General features: G+C 39.1%; 2 protein-coding genes across 3 annotated transcripts in view; one reads left to right on the top strand and one right to left on the bottom strand.

The window, feature by feature from the left end:
- dachs (unconventional myosin-IXb-like dachs) overlaps positions 1-17,887 on the top strand; it is a 38,742-nt gene extending 20,855 nt beyond the window's left edge. For both annotated transcript variants that reach the window (XM_088050529.1, XM_088050530.1), the window contains 5 exons: positions 7,673-8,013; positions 14,836-15,007; positions 15,060-15,232; positions 15,285-15,535; positions 15,591-17,887. In XM_088050529.1, the coding sequence (XP_087906655.1) occupies positions 7,673-8,013; positions 14,836-15,007; positions 15,060-15,232; positions 15,285-15,535; positions 15,591-17,649 (2,996 nt within the window). In that variant the 3' untranslated portion in view covers positions 17,650-17,887. The remainder of the gene's footprint in view (positions 1-7,672; positions 8,014-14,835; positions 15,008-15,059; positions 15,233-15,284; positions 15,536-15,590) is intronic.
- Positions 9,071-9,893, bottom strand: LOC148179745 (uncharacterized). Its single transcript, XM_088050531.1, has 2 exons — positions 9,583-9,893; positions 9,071-9,528 (listed from the first exon to the last, which is right to left on the bottom strand). Exons 1-2 carry the CDS (start codon positions 9,838-9,840, stop codon positions 9,094-9,096), a joined length of 693 nt encoding a protein of 230 aa, XP_087906657.1. The 5' UTR covers positions 9,841-9,893; the 3' UTR covers positions 9,071-9,093.
- Positions 17,888-18,917: the final 1,030 nt, after the last annotated feature.

The raw sequence follows: 18,917 nt of genomic DNA, 5'->3' as shown, positions 1-18,917 counted from the left end.
TAATTTCTGTTTAAATATTCCAAGGGTTAATTTCTCTATTTCGGAAATTTATTGGTAAACTTGTGGGCAGACCAAACAAGTGGTTTACAGGTGAACTTTAGAATTTGGTTGCTTGAAATAATTCATACTTCTATTTCTTAAGATTTGATAAAGTAACTGTACCTCTTGAGGCTATAATCTTGAAAATCATGAATCTCAAAAGCTATAGCTGTTGATTACAGATTGGCTCGTCATTCGGCACCATTTCGCCGACGAAAACTTGTTTGTGTCTTTGAAACGTCCCGAACAACTACCAGTTGGAAAAATCGTGACCTCTGAACAACAATTCTATTGTCTTCAAGTTTATGAGTTCTTCGAGAGGCTAGAATTAGCCATATTTCTCGAATCGCACTTTCATTTAGTGTGGTGAAAAGACACAGTTATCAAATCTCAAGTCATGGTTGGTGTTAATTATACTAAGACAGCTTTGTAATTATGAGCGAGCTTTAAATTGCACATCCCTTCATCTCGTGATTGCTTGTTGTGTTCTTCTTGATTAACTGTACAGTATGACGCGTCCACTCTGTTCGTCCTTGCGTGTAACTTTATTGTGATTAAGATGGTAATCTTGCGGAATCAATCGATGGTCTTCCTTTCACTTTGAAAGTCGGAGCTTTGACATCAAAGAGCAGTGACAATGATTAGAAGCATGAATGGTTGACGGTTAGAGTTGGCGGTAAAAACGATGGACAAATTGAATAACCAGCCAAAACAACAGTGACATTCCGTGGCTAAATCTGAAATTTTAATCGGCCTCATCTTCATTTTGATGACACGCAAAAGAACGCAGACACAAACAAAAACTGGTTCCGTCTGCATCCAAATAAACTAAATGTTGTTTCAGAGCGATAAAGGGTCCCAAGCTTTACATAAAAGTGTAAGTGTATCAAAACATCGTTGTCTAGTGACTTATGGGTGTAATTTTGACCGTTGGTAACGTGTTATTATCCACTTAACTGGTTGATGGTTTCACTTTAAGAAAATATATTTGTAGTATGAACAGTCTGGTCAAAGGAAACCGCCTCATTTCAGATTCAGACATGGGTTACTTTCCAAAGCGATTTATGTTGCACTATTAAATGTGGACGATCCGAATTCTTAGAAAGCTACCAGAGAAAAAGACATGGTGCTCCAGACGAAGGTTTAATTTTTCAAACCGGATTTATTATTTATAGGGATAATGGCAGAGTGTCGTCCTTTAACTCCAACTTCATTTCTTTTTCGGCTGCTTATAAATAATCCCTCTCCTAACCGAAGTATTATTTGATTGACGGAATCTTTAGCGCGAACCGTAATAAATTCAGACCTTACAAGTGAAAGCGTTTACGGGATGAACTGTGCAAGAGAAAATTAACGCCAAAGAGGTTCTGTCAGCCCGGACTGATATTTATTGTGCGGAAAATTGAATTGTTTGTTTCTGTCTTGATCTTTTCCGTTCCAGCTCTCATAACATCAACCCTTTGTAATCTTATCCAGGTTGTACAACATTAATGTCGCGTTAAATAAAATAGAACCATTTTGACTGGAAATGGACAGGCTATTAACTATAAACTGAAACTGAAATTGTAATTTGCTAATACTTTGTACAATACCGACTCAGTAACGAGGAATCTTCACGAGAACATGCACAACAACGCTAATCAAATTTATCAAAAATTCGCTCGAACGATTCGCTTATCGCGCCACGTAGAGATCCAATATCAAAGTTTTGCAATCTACGGGCACGGAAATGTTAAAAGTGCAGACAACTCTTTGGTGAAGCAATTTATGGGAAAAAGTATTTTAGAGAGCGACTTTGTCGTGAATGCAACACAGCTTTTGATATCTCTTAATGTTAGCTTAATTTTGAAGTGCTTATTAAACGGAAACTAGTAAACGAGTTTCTATGAAACGGTCGACAAAAAGACTCACTTAAATTTTATTTTAACCCTTAGGTAACGAACCCTCATTAATTTAATTAGTATGTTCTGTTATTTCGTTGCAGTTTAGTTACTATATAATTTAAAAGACATGTCCTAATATTATTATGTAGTAATAACTATGGAATTAATTAAACATAAATCCCTGTTAATGGTTATATATTTATTTCTACTAAAAGGTCATTTGAATTTGCATCTATTATTAGGAGTTTTTAAAACAGCCGATGAGTTTAATTACCAAAATTAGTAATCAGTAATATTTTGTGCTTTTTTATTATTTTGCTGAAGCAGTCTGCAATATTCATAAAATGGTTTAAATCAATTTTAATAGCCTAGAACTATTTAATGTTATATTGACGTACAAAACCCGTGGAATGTATAAAAAAAAATACGAAACACAAAATAAACAGTAAACAATTTTTAATTCTAAAATAAAATGATAAGTGACATTTATACAAAGATCGTAAAAAATTACCTTCGAAACACTTTCATGGTTATTTTTTAACACAAATTAACATGGGAACACCGGCACTTTTAAGCACGCCACTCGTCAACTTACTGACAGTTTTCAGGAACTTTAAAATTTGATTTTGGAGGAGGTGGAGTGAAAATGAACAGAATTGAGGAAAATTGAACAGGGCTATAAACACTGTATGTATTATTAAATCTATCTTAATAAATTCAAACTTTTAATTGATGAATCGGTTGGGTTTTAATGGGGAAATTTCATTCCCGCATTCTTCTAATTTCCGCCTTCTCGCGCTAGCCCAACTAAATTTTTTTCTGTTGGCAACTTTTCCAACAGCATTGCTCATTTCATTGCAACCGTTAATTAAAGCATCAAGTCGGAGAGCGCTGTGTGAGTTTTTAAATTGGATTTCTGTACGGTGGGGAATTTCCTGCGTTAATAAGCGTAATTGTCACATATTTAAACTTCACAAATAATGAAGATCCGGGAACTGACCCGGAAAGCATAATACTGATTCCGGTTCTGTAAATTGGCAGTTATCAGAGACCCTGACTTTTCTTCGGGAAAACGATACGAAATGTGTGCCTTTCCAAGGACACCAACGGAATATAAACCTATAAATTATTAATAAATTGTGCACCGAGGAGGAGTTGAGTTTTCCGAATGGAACAGTACCAACTTAATAAATAAAAAGGTAACTCGGATGTATACTTTTTGTGGATAATACTAGACCGCCTTTTTCGTGGTAATAATCCTGGTAAAATACAACTGTAGGTACTTGTCTTCTTGGTATGCAAATTACCTTACAAGCCTCGAAACGAAACATGTTTATGACACAACTTTACGGTTTGTTTAGAATTTCCAATTTTAAATAACCAATTAGGGATCAATTTTCTCCGGGACAAATAATTATTTCCATCAAAATCTAACGGTCGAAAACACAAGGCAGTCGATAGCTGCCGGCGATTTTGTCACGGAAACGTCGTGTTTTCCACTGCTATTTCCATCTCCCAATTCACCGGAGTCGAGCTCCAATTTAATAAAAAAATTCAAGTCCTAATTGTCTTGAGTGGAAAATGAAAGTACTCTCGGAAGCGCAAAGTCACAGCGTTAATTACATTCAGTCATTCGGACAGGTTTTGGGGGCCATATTAAAACCTTTCGAGTTTTTTCCTGCCAATTGTAGATTTTTAAAATTATGTATACAGGACAGGTGACATAATGTGATTTTTGATTTGCATACCGCTGGTTCAGCAACCTCCGGAAAAATCGGTTAAAAGCCTGCGATCTTTGCTCTCAAGTACTTAAAAACGCATTTAACCTTGTCAACCCACGACCTCTAATCTTTTGCATTATTTATTTGACCCGTCTTGGCATGGCTGCATTTTCCGTTATTTTCGGTAGGAAAGTTACAAAAAACAAAAGAATGCTCTTAATTCTTCAGTTTCGTGTTGGTAGCTCTCAGAAGCAGCTGCCGGGAGCGCCATCTAAGCCATTTAGCTTTTGTCTCGAACAGCTTCCAGCGAGCATTAGCACGCCTTATTTTGCCAGATGAGAGCTTTTTCACCTTTTCAAGTCCACCATCATATTTTACGCTTATTGCAGCTTATAGAAGAGTTTATAACACTCGTATGATATATTAAATTCATTTGTTGGCACAAATGAGGGTCAAAGTAATGAAGCAGTGTCGTTTACGACGTCCCATCTTTTAAATGTGTTTGATATCTTTGCAGCTCGATTGGATTTTTAATTGAAAAGACTCTCGGATTTACTTGTTAACACTGATAGGCAGTGAAGTAAAAGGGATATTTGATCAAGTAATAAAAGCAAACTAAAAGCTATATCTGTGTCGCCGTCGGCGTTTATGTTCCAATTTCATCAGACGGTTGAACTCAACAATTAGTCTTCTTCTGGAGTTCCTGTACGTTACATTGTAGATCGCCCGATTTGCATATCTCAAGATCGTGGAAACACGCATCGAATTATGATTGCGCGGTGATTTGAAAGAATGGTGTTTGGAAACGCCTCCGGAATTTCCGAGGAATGTTATCCGAATTTTTGGAATAATTCGGCGCTCACAAATAAAAAACTGACCATTCTAACGCGATACGAATTAGCGGTTTCGTGTCGGAATGCATGTGAGACGATTTGAATTGATTTTTCCACCGCGAAAGACAACGTTTCGCCCGGATTTTCATCGTCGCAAAGAAGAGACTCGAGGGTCTCAGCTGCCGGGATCTTTCACTGTATTACGTGTATCATTATCCCATTATAAAATTCCAGATCGCGTAATTCCCTTCCGTAGAAGTTTTTTGGTTGAAAAACCGGGGGATTGTTATTATAAACAATTACAACTCACGCAGAGGTTAGCACGCGACAACTTCGGATTACTTAAGTTAGAAGAGACGTGTGACTTAAGTCCATTACGTGCATGGCATGGTATGATTCGCACATGGTCTGGTTGGAGTTGAGAAAGTCCAGCCCACGTAATGTTAGACGAATTTGCTTTTGTATCATTTATGAATATTTATCGTTGCGTAATTAAGGATATGGGCGGAGAGGTGTGGCACGCAAGCCTTTAGGAACCAAAAGCTACTTTGTTGCAGAATTGATCTTTTTAAGATGAGTTCGTCATAACACGACGATAACCTTTCCTGGATTGCACAACGTAAACCAAATAAAACAAACTGTTGTGATGGTTGAGTGGATCAAACGAAGAAAAACTTCCTTCGACAGCTTTCACAATAAAATAACAAGTGAAGCGATTAATATGATTCTTATCATTCGGAGTTGTGTATTGCAATCGTGATCACTTCGCTTTGACCTATTTAATTACATGTTGGAGCAAATTACCGGTACACACCTATCGGTAAGTTTGTTTATAAAAACGAGATCAACTTAATTTCCCATAAAGTAACCGAGAAATTTCTTCCACGTGTTCATGCGTGGAGGCGAGTCATCGACCCTGGAATACAGTTAATAAATTAAGGAATTGAATCTGCATTGTATGGAGGATCCCAGCAGATCATCCACGTGACACCACCTCTCCAATCGCAGAAGAATGTTTTATTGCCGACCCAATTAGCTTGAATTATTTCGACAACACCAACAGCAGTTTGAATGAAAATACCGGAGCGCTAATTCAACTCCAAGAACTTGTTGATCGGCTCATTCTTCAGTATTTTTTCCCAACATCCTTTGTCGTGACGGCCCTGAACGAATTTGGGTTAGACTCCGCGTAATTATTCAAAGAATTTCCGGTGCCTCCGGTGAAGGTCTGCGCGCATCCTCTTACCTCTCCGATTCAATAATTCATTTCGACAGTTAATCAAGTTCTAAAAATCGTATCTTGATGGCTGTAAATAACGCCAAGCAGAGTTACGAGTTTTCTGTTCTCGACGCCCACGTCAAGTTCTCACAGCCGAATGGGTGTCATACCGTTTTTTTAATGTCTTGCAACCACGATAAAATTAGAAAGGTTATAATTCAGCACGAGTACATTCATCTTTCGCGAGTTGACGAAGTAACTGCATAATTAATGAGTCACTTGTGTACTGCACCGACACATTAAAACTTTTAAAGATGTAAATTCACGGCTAATGTAGCTCTACCATCGCATGTAAATTTCACATGAAAACGACCGAAGAATCCGTTGAATGGGAATTTGCATTTACTAAAAATATTGGCTCGAAGTAAATATATAGGAAAGCAGTTTGAGATAAGACTTTTACTGCGTGACAGCTTTTTAAGTTCTTACGCTCATATTTTTAAATTTCTAAAAGTTTTATCGGGGGAAAAAATAATTCAAGAATTTATGATCCTCACTGGAAAGTTTCTTCCAGCTTGCAAGCAAAAAAGCGTGGTCTAGCAACAGTCTAACTTTCACTACACGTACATACAATAGTTCTTTTTGTGTATATCAAGTGGCGGCATACCTCAGACCCGTATTAAAGCCTAACTAATAAAATAGCTTGATAATCTCTTTTAATGCGGTCTAAAGAACAAGTTTCAGCTGATTTATGCCTGTATAAATCGGGATTAATTAAAAGTGGATGCAGATTTAAACATTAAAGCTGTCACATTGAAACTGTGTCAAATTATGTATAATACATAGTCCCGGGATTCTTCAGCGGTCTATTTACGTATAAATGAGAGCTTTCAGAAGGATTCTACGAGCTTAAACACGATCTTATTTTGAAGGTAGAAGTCGTGAGCGAAAAACGAATAAAAAATTGAACTTCTCGGTTAAATTCTAAGGCTTAATGTAATATAAAGGAAAGCAGCTTTTGAAAACTAACATCAAGAAATGAAAACGAATAGGAATCTGTTTTTACGTCGCTGTCGTCCTATTGTTAAACCACTATTTCTGCCGATTCAAATGGACGTGAAAGTATAAAATATGAGCTTTTTTCGATAATATCGGGACAGAAGAATAAATTTTATTATAAACTAGCGATCCGGTGAAATGCTAAACTGACGGCTATAAGAACGAATGTCGTGACATAAAAATGAAAAATAACCGCAGAGACAAGCATTACATTTATTATCTCTTAGAAGAGAACCAAGAATAACGCAAAAAGTTTAGACAAACTACTCTAACCACTCTTGAAGAAAAGCTGGAGTGTACATTTCCTGTCGGTTCTCAACTTCTTTGACATCAAAAGAATCGTACAACTGAATTACAAGTGCATATAACAATAAGTATGTACTTATTACGTTAAATGTAGCACCAGGTTAGTGAATAAAATTGAAATGTACTTCGGACAAGAATTGACCATGTGGAAGCTGACATGTTAAATAAATACACAAGTGCAGAAAGTTTTGGGTTAATTTGGGTGCGAACTCGAACAACTGTCGCATGGTAATGGAATTCTGATGAGAGGTGTGTGAAGTTTGCAACCGCAGTTATAAATGGCAATTGAATAAATAGATTAAGTCTGTGCTAGCATTACAAGTGCATCTCTAATTTTCTGCCTTATTAATTTCTGCAAACAAAAACGTCTCCAAGTCGGTTATTATCTTCCGAGAACCTGACTTGGGTTATGTCGGCCACTCGATCAAGTATCTAAAGCTGTGATCAAGTGGATTAGCATGTTAGTCACATATAAAATGCCCGCAGGCAAGATACTCGATCTAACCAACATTTTACGAATTTTATTTATGCGCACTTCTCAACCGTTGGTGGCTTCTACTGGGTCATGCAACCGTTTTCCACCCACCAAATAACACCTTTTTTATTTTCCAGATGCGTCGTCGTCGAACGAAGCCGTCCACCTCCAACAGCGTCTCCGCAGTCTCAGCACTGAGCTGGTGACGCTCCGAAACCGCCTCCATGTCCAAGGAGCGCCCACCACCCCCTTGAAGGGATCGACGGTGCCGGTAGCGCTTCCGGCGAACCAGCCCGTGATCCCTCCTCGGAGCGCCCCAACAGCTCCGATCCCCGTTGTCGCTGTTCCGGAAAGTCGCCCTCAAGTTGTTCCAACAGCAGGAGCTGATTTGGAAGATCTCATCCACCTGCAGGGGCCTCTTACTGAAGATGCGGTGATGAAGTGCCTCCAGGCGCGTTTCGCCGCTTCCAACTTCTACGTGAGTATTGGTCATTGAACAGAGGTGACCTTGGGCAGCACCTGTCGCGCTGCCTGAGGCCGGCCCTGTTCACGCTTGGCCGTGAACTTGCTAACAAAACAACGACGGGTTCCTCGTGCATTTACATACCTTACGCAGTGGCCGATGGGACCATTTCGGGTTTCAGGCGGTGGACGGAGATTTCGATTTAGTCTTTGGGGAAAAAGAATTTTGTTTCGCAAAGTTTGGGACATTGTACATATTTTGAGTATCTGAAAGTTGTCAAGTTGTCAATTTAGCTTCTTACATGATTAAGCTTTTATCTAGAGGTCGCAAGAATGAAAAAGTTTGAGCACAAATAAGAGCGATTGAAATAATGACACGTAATGTTAAAAAAAATTACCCGAATTGTTACGGAATAAGTTAAAATGGGAGACAAAGTTTAGCCAATTGAAGTTATCAGAACTTTTATTTTTGTGCAGGGATTACATGCTCATTGTGTACTTATTTAGTTACTAATTTCTACAACATTGATGTAATAATTCTTTTCTAGTAACATCATTAACTTTACTCATTAGCATAAAACAATAAAAGCTCTTAAGGTTGCGATAAAGAAAAAGCTTCCGTTTTGCAATCAATATCAATGAAACTTGCGAAAATAAAGCAAGTAACTTTTTGTTTAAGTTTTTACGTCCGTTGCAAATTATGCACTACTGAAATAACTGAGAAGCAACTTCTCACTACCTAAAAGAAGACATCAAACTCGAGCTTTCAAAGTCCGATAGTTACCCATAACGCCAAGCTATAATTCACAGAAATATTTTCTGAAAACTTGATCTTCAGCAACGGTGCAGTGTTCATCAACACAATAAGATACGTTTTTTTATTGCTCCGGCTCCAGTGGTACCACTTAATTTCGTTCAAACTTCCCATTAAATCTACAGACTGGGAGAAGATTAGTGGAACGTCTCTTCCTACTTACAAGATCTTCAATAACTTGGCCGCTTACTGCAAATCCTAGCAAAGTCCAACCTCCACATGTTGCTAAGCCTACAATCCGTAAATACTGATTTGCCAAAGAACCTTTAAACTTAGAGAAATTTATTTTACGAGCAAAATTAGAGGAGGTTTTACCCCAAAGTAGAACACTACAATGCTGGCGATGTTAATGGTACCAACGATTTGGAACAGGAAAACGAAGAACGTCGTTTTACGCAGAGCATCGCAAATTTTTCTGTAAAAAAAGAAGTGTGAAAGGCTAACGCATTGCGTAATTTCGGACTTATTAAAGTCGATGTGGCGTTTCACGTAAAAGGCCCAATTCTCTGTAACCATGTTGTGGTACTCAACATTTTCGGCGTCAATAAAATCGTTGGCGTCCCAATCGCCATTTAGCCCTAGAATCTGTTGTTGGAACATTTTTTTCTGCAAATCGGCGAGACAGTAAAAGTAACAAACGTAGAAGACTGGAGTACCCATGGTTATGAAAGCGAGGAGAAACAAGCAGGGTTGTATGCTCCAGATAAAATATTTTCCCTACGAAAAATATTACTCCTATACCCCTAAATAAATTTCTGGGTTTGAAATTACCCATTTTCCGAAGAGAAGTTCCGCGACAGGGTAAACGCATATAAGATCGTAATCGTCTTTGGTGGGTACAATTATCGTGATTGAAGTAAGTGATCCTAACAATAGTGAGATCGCTATATACAGAACGCACCAAAAACAAGTCCTTGCAAATTTTTTGCGAACTTCGGGAGTCGCGTCGTCAATTTTCCACCACTCTTCCGAGTACTGTAGATCTTTGACGATGTTCGCCACTAGTGGTTGGTACATCACACAGGTCATTGCCTAAAAAGTACAAATTAAGGAAAATTAAATTTGTAGTTCCTCAATATACGTATAATAGAGAGCAATATATAGGGCCGTACTGTACAAAGTAGCCCACTTCAAATTTCTTGAAAAATAGGAAACCTTGTAGGAGTAGAGTACACAGAAGGAAAATTTTGCATATCTGCTTAATAAATATGACAGGTTTGTACTGAAAGATGCCCAAGGTTGAAAACTCGCAAATTTTCAACAAGATGTGGCCTGAAAACTAAAATGAGTGTTTGAAGAATTGAAACTAGGTATGTACCTTCCATGGTTGGTCGGCTTCTTCTTCTATAGGCTATGAAGAAAATTTGGTGGCAAAGGTGGGCAGATTCTACTATTAGAGATCGATTACCAAGTATGGTGCTAGGAGGTTTTTTTTTAACTCTTTGCACTTGTTGGTTGACAGATTTCCTTTTAGGATTATCCGTGATGTTCTTTTACGAAACAGCCAAAGAAGTCTTGAAATGAAAGTAGAAATACAAATTACCGCCGGCCTGGAAGGCGGTGAATTTTTCTATTTTGATTTTTGAAACAAACTACAGACAGCCAAGTCACAAATAACATGATGATGACCAAACGTCAAATATAGATTAAAAACGATCATTTGAGGTCGCGGTATTATTTGTAGATCAATAATGAAGTTGTCGGGAATAAGTAATGAGAGTAATAAAAGAAGAAAATGAACCAATGAATAGTGAATAATTTACATACGATCAAGACATCCCTTGGATTAAACGAATTTTGCTTTTAAGTGTGAATTTGAGTTCATCAAACAAGAAAAATGTTTATCCCCTGCGAGAATCTTTTTCAACTTGTCCTAGCAAGCAGTTTTTGTCGCTGAAAAGTAATAATGGAGGACCAGCTGGGTAAGTAAACACGTTACTAAAATATCGTTTGTACTATTTTTTAGTAACATTATTAACTTTACTCATTAGCATAAAATAATAAAAGTTCTTAAAGTTAAGCAATTTAATAAAAAGCTTCCGCTTTGGAATCAATACCGACGAAACTTGTAATTATGAAGCAAGTACAAGTTTTTTGCTTCCGATTAAAATTCTTAAGTCGGTTGCAAAAAATAGATCACTGAAATAATTGAAAAGCAAGTTCTCACTCCCTAAAAGAAGACATCAAACCCGAGCTTTCAAAGTCCGATTGTTGTTACCCATAATCCCAAGTTATAATTCAAAGAAATATTTTCCGAAAACTTGATCCTCAGCAACGGTGCAGTATTCATTAACTTAATGAGATACGTCTTCTTATTGCTCTGGCTCCAGTGGTACCACTTAACTTCGCTTAAACTTTTCGTTAAATCTACAGACTGAGAGAGGATTAGTGGAACATATTTTTCAACTTACAATATCCTCGAGAACTTGGCCGCTTACTGCATATCCTACCAACGCCCAAAGTCCACTTGCTATAAACCCTGCAATGCATAAATACTGCTCTGACAAGGAACCTTCAAACTTGGAGAAAATTATTATAAAGGCAAAATTAGAAGGAGATTTTATCGCAAAGTAGAACACTACAGTACTGGCGCTGTTAATTGTACTAACTATTTGGAACAGGAAAACGAAGCTCTTCGCCTTACGCAGAGTCTCGCGAATACTTCTGTAAAAAACAGTTGTGAGAGACCAACACAATCTACCTATAATTTCGCACTTATTAAAATCGATGTGGTGTTTCACGTAAAAGGCCCATTTTTCGGTAACTGCATCGTGATACTCAACATTGGCAATGAAATCGTTGGCGTCGCAATCGCAATTTAAGTTCGAAATGTGTTGTTGGGACATTTTCTTCTGCAAATCAGCAAGACAATACAAGTGAAGCACGTAGAAGATTGTACCCATGTTTATCAAAGCGAGGGGAAACAGAGACGGTTTAAATATGCCCCAGATGATATGTATATTTTGCTTACGAGAAAAATGATACCTCTGAATAAATTTCTGGGTTTGAAATTACCCATTTTCCGAAGAAAACTTGTGCAAGCTTGCAAATACATATGAAATTGTAGTCGTCTTTGGAGGGTATAATAAACGTGATTGAAGTAAGAGATCCTAACAATAGTGATGTCGTCATATACAGAACGCTCCAAAAACAAGTCCTTGCAAATTTTTTGCAAACTTCAGTAGTTGCGTCGCGAATTTTCCACCACCCTTGCGAGCATTGTAGATCCTTAAGAATGTTCGCCAGTACTGGTTGACACATCACACAGGTCGTTGCCTAAAAAGTACAAATTAATGTAAATTCAGTTTTTGGTTCCTCATGTACGTATAATAGGTTGCAATATATAGGGCCGTACTGTTCGAAGTACCCCAGTTCAAATTTCTCCACAAATAGGAAACCTTGTAGGAGTAGAGTACACAGAAGTAAAATTTTGGATATTAACATAAAAAATTTTGCAAGTTTATACTGAAAGATGTCCAAAGTTAAAAACTGGCAAATTTTCAAGAAGATGTGGCCTGAAAAGAAAAATAAGAGTTTGAAGCGATAAAACTAGGGACATACCTACGTTCCATGGTTGTTTGGCTGGGCTTCGTCTACGAGCTATGAAGTGAGAGTGGCACTAAAGCTGGGCACATTTTACAATAAGAGTTTTTTTTAAACTCCTAGAGCTTGTTGATTTTCTTCTTGGATTACCCGTGAGGTTCTTTTATGAATCAGCTGAAGGAGTTCTGAAACTAAAGTAGGAATTACCGCCTTCTTCCTTCGGACGATAATTGAAGAAAACTTGGCACAGCCAAGCCACGTCAATAAATAGATTAAAACCGATACCGGTATTATTTGTAGATAATAATGAAAACCTCCCGAATAATTGATAAAAGTAATAAAATAAGAAAATAAGCGAACCTATAATGAATAATTTTTCCACAAATTGTTACTTTAATAAACTAAAGGAATTGACAACTGCAACTATTTAAGCAAATCAAACTTCAATCAAAACAGCCCCTTGGACTCATTGAATTTGGGTCCAATTGACCAGAAAAATGTCTATCCACTTAGAATCTCTTTCAACTTGTTCTAGCAACCAGTTTTTGTTTACGGAATCAGCCGATTTTATCGGTAAAAAGTATTAATGGAGGACCAGCTGGGTGGGCAAACACGTTACTAAAATATCGTTTGTATTAACAAAACAACCCACGCAAGTTTGACTCATGTTTAACCCGATTTAACAACATAAACAGTTGAGAAGTTTGGAGTGATTTGCCGCAGGATGAAGGAATTTGATTCAACAATGCATTTTATTGATGTTGTAAAGATTAATTAGTCTACTGTCAACCGCAGATGAAACAAACAATTGTACGTTTTTCTTCGCCTGTAACTTATTTTAGGACGGACTAAATTAACAACTCGTTGTAAATCCGCGCAGAAACTGATAAAAGTGATAAATGTGACTAATGCATTTGCATATGTATGTTGCAAGCAAATCACACTTTGATTACTTAATAATTACATTCATTCATGCAATAATCACGGCGCTTCCGGCGATAATTACCTTTTTTCTTGCAGCTACTGCAGTGCTAATTAAATACCATAGTCGATAATTTCACTTGTTTTTCCTAGAGTCATTCATACAGAACAAATTAAGGTCACTTACATTCGAAGACGCAAAGCGCAATAAAATCCCCCGGAAAATTTATCCTGCGGTTACCTTCGAGAACAAATTTACTTTGTATCAAACATAATTACTTGTTGAGTGGCACTCGAAGATAACTCACCCTTCAGTTTGAAATATATAGTATTGTAGGCGCTCCCAACTTCATCAGACAGAAAATTTAATCACATTTCCACCTTCGAACTACTACAACTCACAATGGGAATCGTATTATCGGAAAATGGCAAGGCATTCAATTAAAAGAGTTGCTAACGCTGCAGTGAGTATCGAAGAAATGCACAAAGAAAGTTGTTTCATTTAAGAAAATATTTGCAACAAAGAGAGTTCCTTTTATTTGTTTGAAACACAAAGGTAATGAAAGGGGGTGTCGTCCTCGTGGTTGAGGGAGCAAACTTGTCTTGTTCGTTTGATAATTAATTTTTTGCAAATTCAGAAAATTCAAAATTAAAAAGCTACCCTCATTTCTGATTATTTTAGATGCAAATTAAAAAGAAAAACTTTTCCGGTGATGAAAGGGAGTTTTGTGGCTTTAAAAACGCGAATGATATCAGCAATTGCTAGTTACTTGATGAATCCATCTGGGTATAAAAAAATTTGCAGATCCAGTTGTTTTACATTTAACAAAACTAAGGTAAATATTTATCTACAGTTTTTAATTAACCCTCAATTGAGATTTATTTTATTATTTTTATTGTTAATTATTTTAAAATACTTGGAAATGCCTGATATTCAACGACAAAAACTAGTTAGAATTATTTACTTGAAAGCCCTCATCTCAGTTGTTGCTTCTAATTAAATAAAAATCCATACCGTGGATATTTATGAGAATCGAGGCAATGTAATTTTCATTTAAAATGGAATTTCAGCAGGAATTAAGTATCTATTATTATCATCAAATAAAATAGTTAAATTCCACACAAACTTAATCATAACGCACCCCTTTTTGGTCTGTGTTAATAATCTCAACCAGTTACCTGGCGAGCTGGTTTAATGTGTGAATTTTTGCTGTATCATAAAATTGTGGCTAAAATTCAAGTAATGCGCGTTGGAAACTGTAAACAGCAATTAAAAGATAACAGTAACCGTACCTGAAGTGGATTAATTTCGTTTGATTTTGGTAGAAACTTCGGAAACTAAAGCCGTGCAATTTTCGGGTTTAATAGCCGCAATTTATTACTTCCCAAAGGGCAACAAGTTTAGAAAAGTCTAAGTGGAGATCATCTATTCTGTTCGAAAGTTTGAATCTTGGCTCGATCGCTTGTAGTGTTTTATTTGAGTTGGGCGAAGTGCCTCCACCAGGTGGTGCATATTTCGGTTCTCAAAGAGCGGCGAGTGATTTTGCGTTTTCTTTCTAGACGAATGTGGGTCCCATTCTGCTGTGTGTGAACCCATACAGAGACGTCGGAAATCCATTAACGCTGAGCAGTACCCGCGGTCTGGCCTTGAGCCCTCAACTAAACAGGGTGGTTCAGGAAGCTGTCAGACAACAATCCGAAACGGGTTATCCCCAAGCGATCATACTTTCAGGTAAGTGTCGCCGCGCAATAAAAGAACCACCTTAATGAATTCAGCATTACAGGAACCAGCGGCTCCGGCAAGAGCCATGCCTCTATGTTGTTATTGCGACAACTTTTTGCAGTTGCAGGCGGAGGTCCTGAGACAGACGCTTTTAAACATTTAGCAGCAGCCTTTACAGTATTACGTTCCTTAGGTTCGGCCAAAACGGCCACGAATTCCGAATCAAGTAGAATCGTACGTTGGTATCGCTTCGGCGTAATTCTTGACTAACAGCGGCGTGTTCCAGGGTCAATTCATCGAAGTACAAGTGACAGACGGGGCTTTGTATCGGACGAAAATTCATTGTTATTTTCTCGATCAGACGCGCGTGATCCGGCCTTTGGCGGGAGAGAAGAACTACCACATTTTCTACCAGATGCTGGCCGGTTTGTCGTCGGAAGAGCGCAACAAGCTCAACCTGGAAGGTCACACGCCGGCCACTTTGAGGTACCTGCAACATGGAGATACGCGACAAGATCTGACGGAGGACTCTTCGAGGTGACTCATCCATTCATTGCAAATCGCTGAAAACACAACAAACTTTCAATTTCAGGTTTCAAACCTGGAAGACTTGTTTGGGCATACTCGGCATACCGTTCTTGGACGTGGTTAGGGTACTCGCGGCGGTGCTGCTCTTGGGAAATGTGCAATTTATCGACGGCAAAGGATTAGAAGTGGACGTAAAAGGAGAAACCGAGTTGAACGCCGTCGCGGGACTGCTAGGGGTGTCTGGAGCGGCATTATTCAGAGGTCTCACCTCACGCACGCACAACGCCAGAGGGCAACTCGTTAAATCGGTCTGCGATGCAAACATGTCAAACATGACGAGAGATTGCTTGGCTAAAGCCTTGTACTGTCGCACGGTCGCGACGATAGTTCGGCGAGCAAACAGTTTGAAGAGATTGGGGTCGACTTTGGGCACTCTCAGTTCTGACTCGAACGAATCGGTGCACAACCAAGCGGAAGTCACCAGCCAGCACGCTTCTACAGTCGGAGGAAGCACCAATGCCGGCAGCAAATCAATGGCTGCTCTCAACAACGCCGTGCGGCACGCCACCGACGGCTTCATAGGGATCTTGGACATGTTCGGGTTCGAGGACCCCAAACCCAGCCAATTAGAGCACCTGTGCATCAATCTGTGCGCAGAAACGATGCAGCATTTTTACAACACTCACATCTTCAAGTCCAGTATAGAGTCGTGTCGAGATGAAGGCATTAATTGCGAAGTTGAGGTGGATTACGTCGATAACGTGCCTTGCATCGATCTCATATCCTCGCTGAGAACTGGACTTCTTAGTATGCTGGACGTGGAGTGCTCGATCAGAGGCACCGCCGAGTCGTACGTCTCCAAAATCAAAGTGCAGCACAAACACAACACGAGGCTCTTCGAGCCGAAGCCGGTCGACCCGCGTCTTTTTGGAATCCAGCATTTCGCAGGTCGAGTCATCTACGACGCCACCGACTTCTTGGACACAAACAAAGACGTGGTTCCGGATGATCTCGTCGCGGTTTTCTATAAACACAATTGTAACTTCGGGTTCGCAACGCACTTGTTTGGGAGCGAATTGAAGGCTTTGTATTCCGTCGAGAATGTTCCTCGAGGTGTCAGTTTCAGGATATCGCCAACATCCCACACTGACCTCTTGAATGGCGACGAACCCGTGTCTACTCTGACGCAAGATTTCCATACACGACTCGATAATCTATTGCGAACTCTAGTTCACGCTAGACCTCATTTCGTGCGGTGCATTCGCAGCAACTCGCAAGAGACTCCCAACAGATATGATCGCGGAACTGTAGTCCGTCAGATACGTTCTTTACAAGTACTGGAAACTGTTAATCTCATGGCCGGAGGATACCCGCATAGAATGCGCTTCAAAGCGTTCAATGCCAGGTACAGACTCCTCGCTCCATTCGCGAGACTCCACCGAACTGACGACAAAGTCACGGACGATTGTCATCTGATCCTCCAGTACGTCGTGGACTTGATTTCCAAACAACAAAACACTTTAGTGTCCACGAGTTGGGCTCTAGGCAAACGCCACATCTTCCTTAGTGAGGGAATAAGACAACACCTAGAAAATCTTCGGACGGAGACGCGACAGAAAGCCGCGACTTTGATTCAGTCGACTTGGAGGGGTTGGCACTGTCGGTACCGTTGGGCCGCTTTGCGAAGGGAAAAGGAGCATAAAACCGCCTCCACGTCTAATACTCTAAACAATAGGACACCCATCGGTGGGGCGATTGCGAGACCGCGCCCGCAGCCCATAGCGGGGACGCCGCCCCCGGACCCTAACGAAAAATGCGACGCCAAGATCATCCAACAGACTTGCAATCTCTTTGGTTTGGATCTTGAGAGACCTCCACCGGTACCACCCAGTCGTTCCTATACCGTCTCCGGCAATACTAAGCTTGGTTACCCACAAACTAGAGTCATGAAAATGTCTTATCCCGAAGACTGCAATGGTGAGGGACAGGTTCTGATGAAAGGCGAGACTGTTTTAGTAGTAGGAGCTTCGCACAGAAGAGGGCATTTGATTGTCGAACACAAACATTGTACTTTCCATGTACCGTTTCAGTTCTTGGAATTGAAACAAAGTGTCAATATTTAAACTTGCCATTTTATGTATCCTGTTAAGTTGTAATATACTAGTTTTAGACGAGTAGGTGTTTTCCTTTCTTACTTATTGAAATGTGTTCATTGTATAGTAAATGCCGCCGCAGCCATAATTCGCTGGGACTCCTAATTGTAATTATATTTTATAAGACAGCCAAGACGTTTTGTACAAACCGTAACTTAATATACATAAACCTGTCCTATTTAATGATAAAATATATTTTTATACCTAACGGGCTGTTTTATTTAAACGACGAGTACACAAGGGGGCGTTTTTATTATGTTGTATTTCTCACTTAGGCCCCGGAAAAATAATAAAGCCACGTGTTACTTCTTGTTTAAAGGCGAAACGCCAGAAAATAGAGACTATTACACCAACTAACACCTGACGAGAAATAAATTCTTATAATCTTCAGCCTTACGGTAGAATTATTTACGTTCAGTGAAATAACTCTTTTGAGTAACCAACAAGCGAAAGGATTACGTTTCAAACGGCTTTAAACGTTTCGGATCCTGTTTATTCGTATCACGGGACGAGGAGTCGTAACCAAATTTCATAAATATTCAGCCCAAATTTTCAACGACTACTTAACATGTAAATGCATGCAGCGACTCAAAAGAATCTCGATTTTTTGTGCGGCGTTTATCCGACGCTTATTATTTTTAAACGACAGGGAAGCTGCTTTTTATAAGATCTCTTTTAACTTGGAAATTGTTGAGGATGGAGCAAGAATGCGAAGTCCCCACGTTTTTCAACTATTCGAAATGCGGAACTTCCGCGCAGTTGTTTCCTTTTATGAGTTTTTCTCCACGCGAAAATTTGCAATAACATTCCGAATACAACACACTTGCGCTAAAGATGTCACGTCTGAGGAATTCGGGAAAATATCGATTCGACGTGAGGTAACAAAATACTGCAAGGAAGTGAAACAATCTCCCTTGAGGACTATAATTAAAGTTCTGTGTATCGTATCAACCTCAACTTCCATTGCTTAGCATCACGAAGCGGAACTTCCATTGAAGTACTATACTTCGCAAGAATGGGATTTAATACGATACGATACAATGTCGTAAGTGCTTCCTGAGAAAACACGGAGCGATAATCTATGATTTCCAAGTTTTCAGTGATGGAGTCGTTCAATCCGCTTATTATTTATCATCATCAATGCACAACGGCGTCTTCCACTCTTTGGTGATTTTGCCGCGGATTACGGGATTAAATCGATACATATCCGCTTGGGATTATTGGTATTCGCCATGCGT

Source organism: Gnatocerus cornutus, chromosome 2 (assembly GCF_029298725.1).
Source record: "Gnatocerus cornutus isolate USDA-ARS CGAHR chromosome 2, icGnaCorn1.1, whole genome shotgun sequence".
In the NCBI taxonomy this organism is placed as follows: domain Eukaryota; kingdom Metazoa; phylum Arthropoda; class Insecta; order Coleoptera; family Tenebrionidae; genus Gnatocerus; species Gnatocerus cornutus.
Note: the sequence above shows the minus strand (reverse complement) of the source record. Positions and strands in the feature narration are given on the sequence as shown.

What these genes read in the sequence shown, in the direction of transcription:
- LOC148179745 (XM_088050531.1), bottom strand. Translation starts at nt 9,840, where the DNA reads ATGACCTGTGTGATGTACCAACCACTAGTGGCGAACATCGTCAAAGAT. An exon ending in AACTTCTCTTCGGAAAATGG is followed by an intron (nt 9,529 to 9,582) that starts GTAATTTCAAAC and finishes TATTTTTCGTAG; the next exon opens with GGAAAATATTTTATCTGGAG.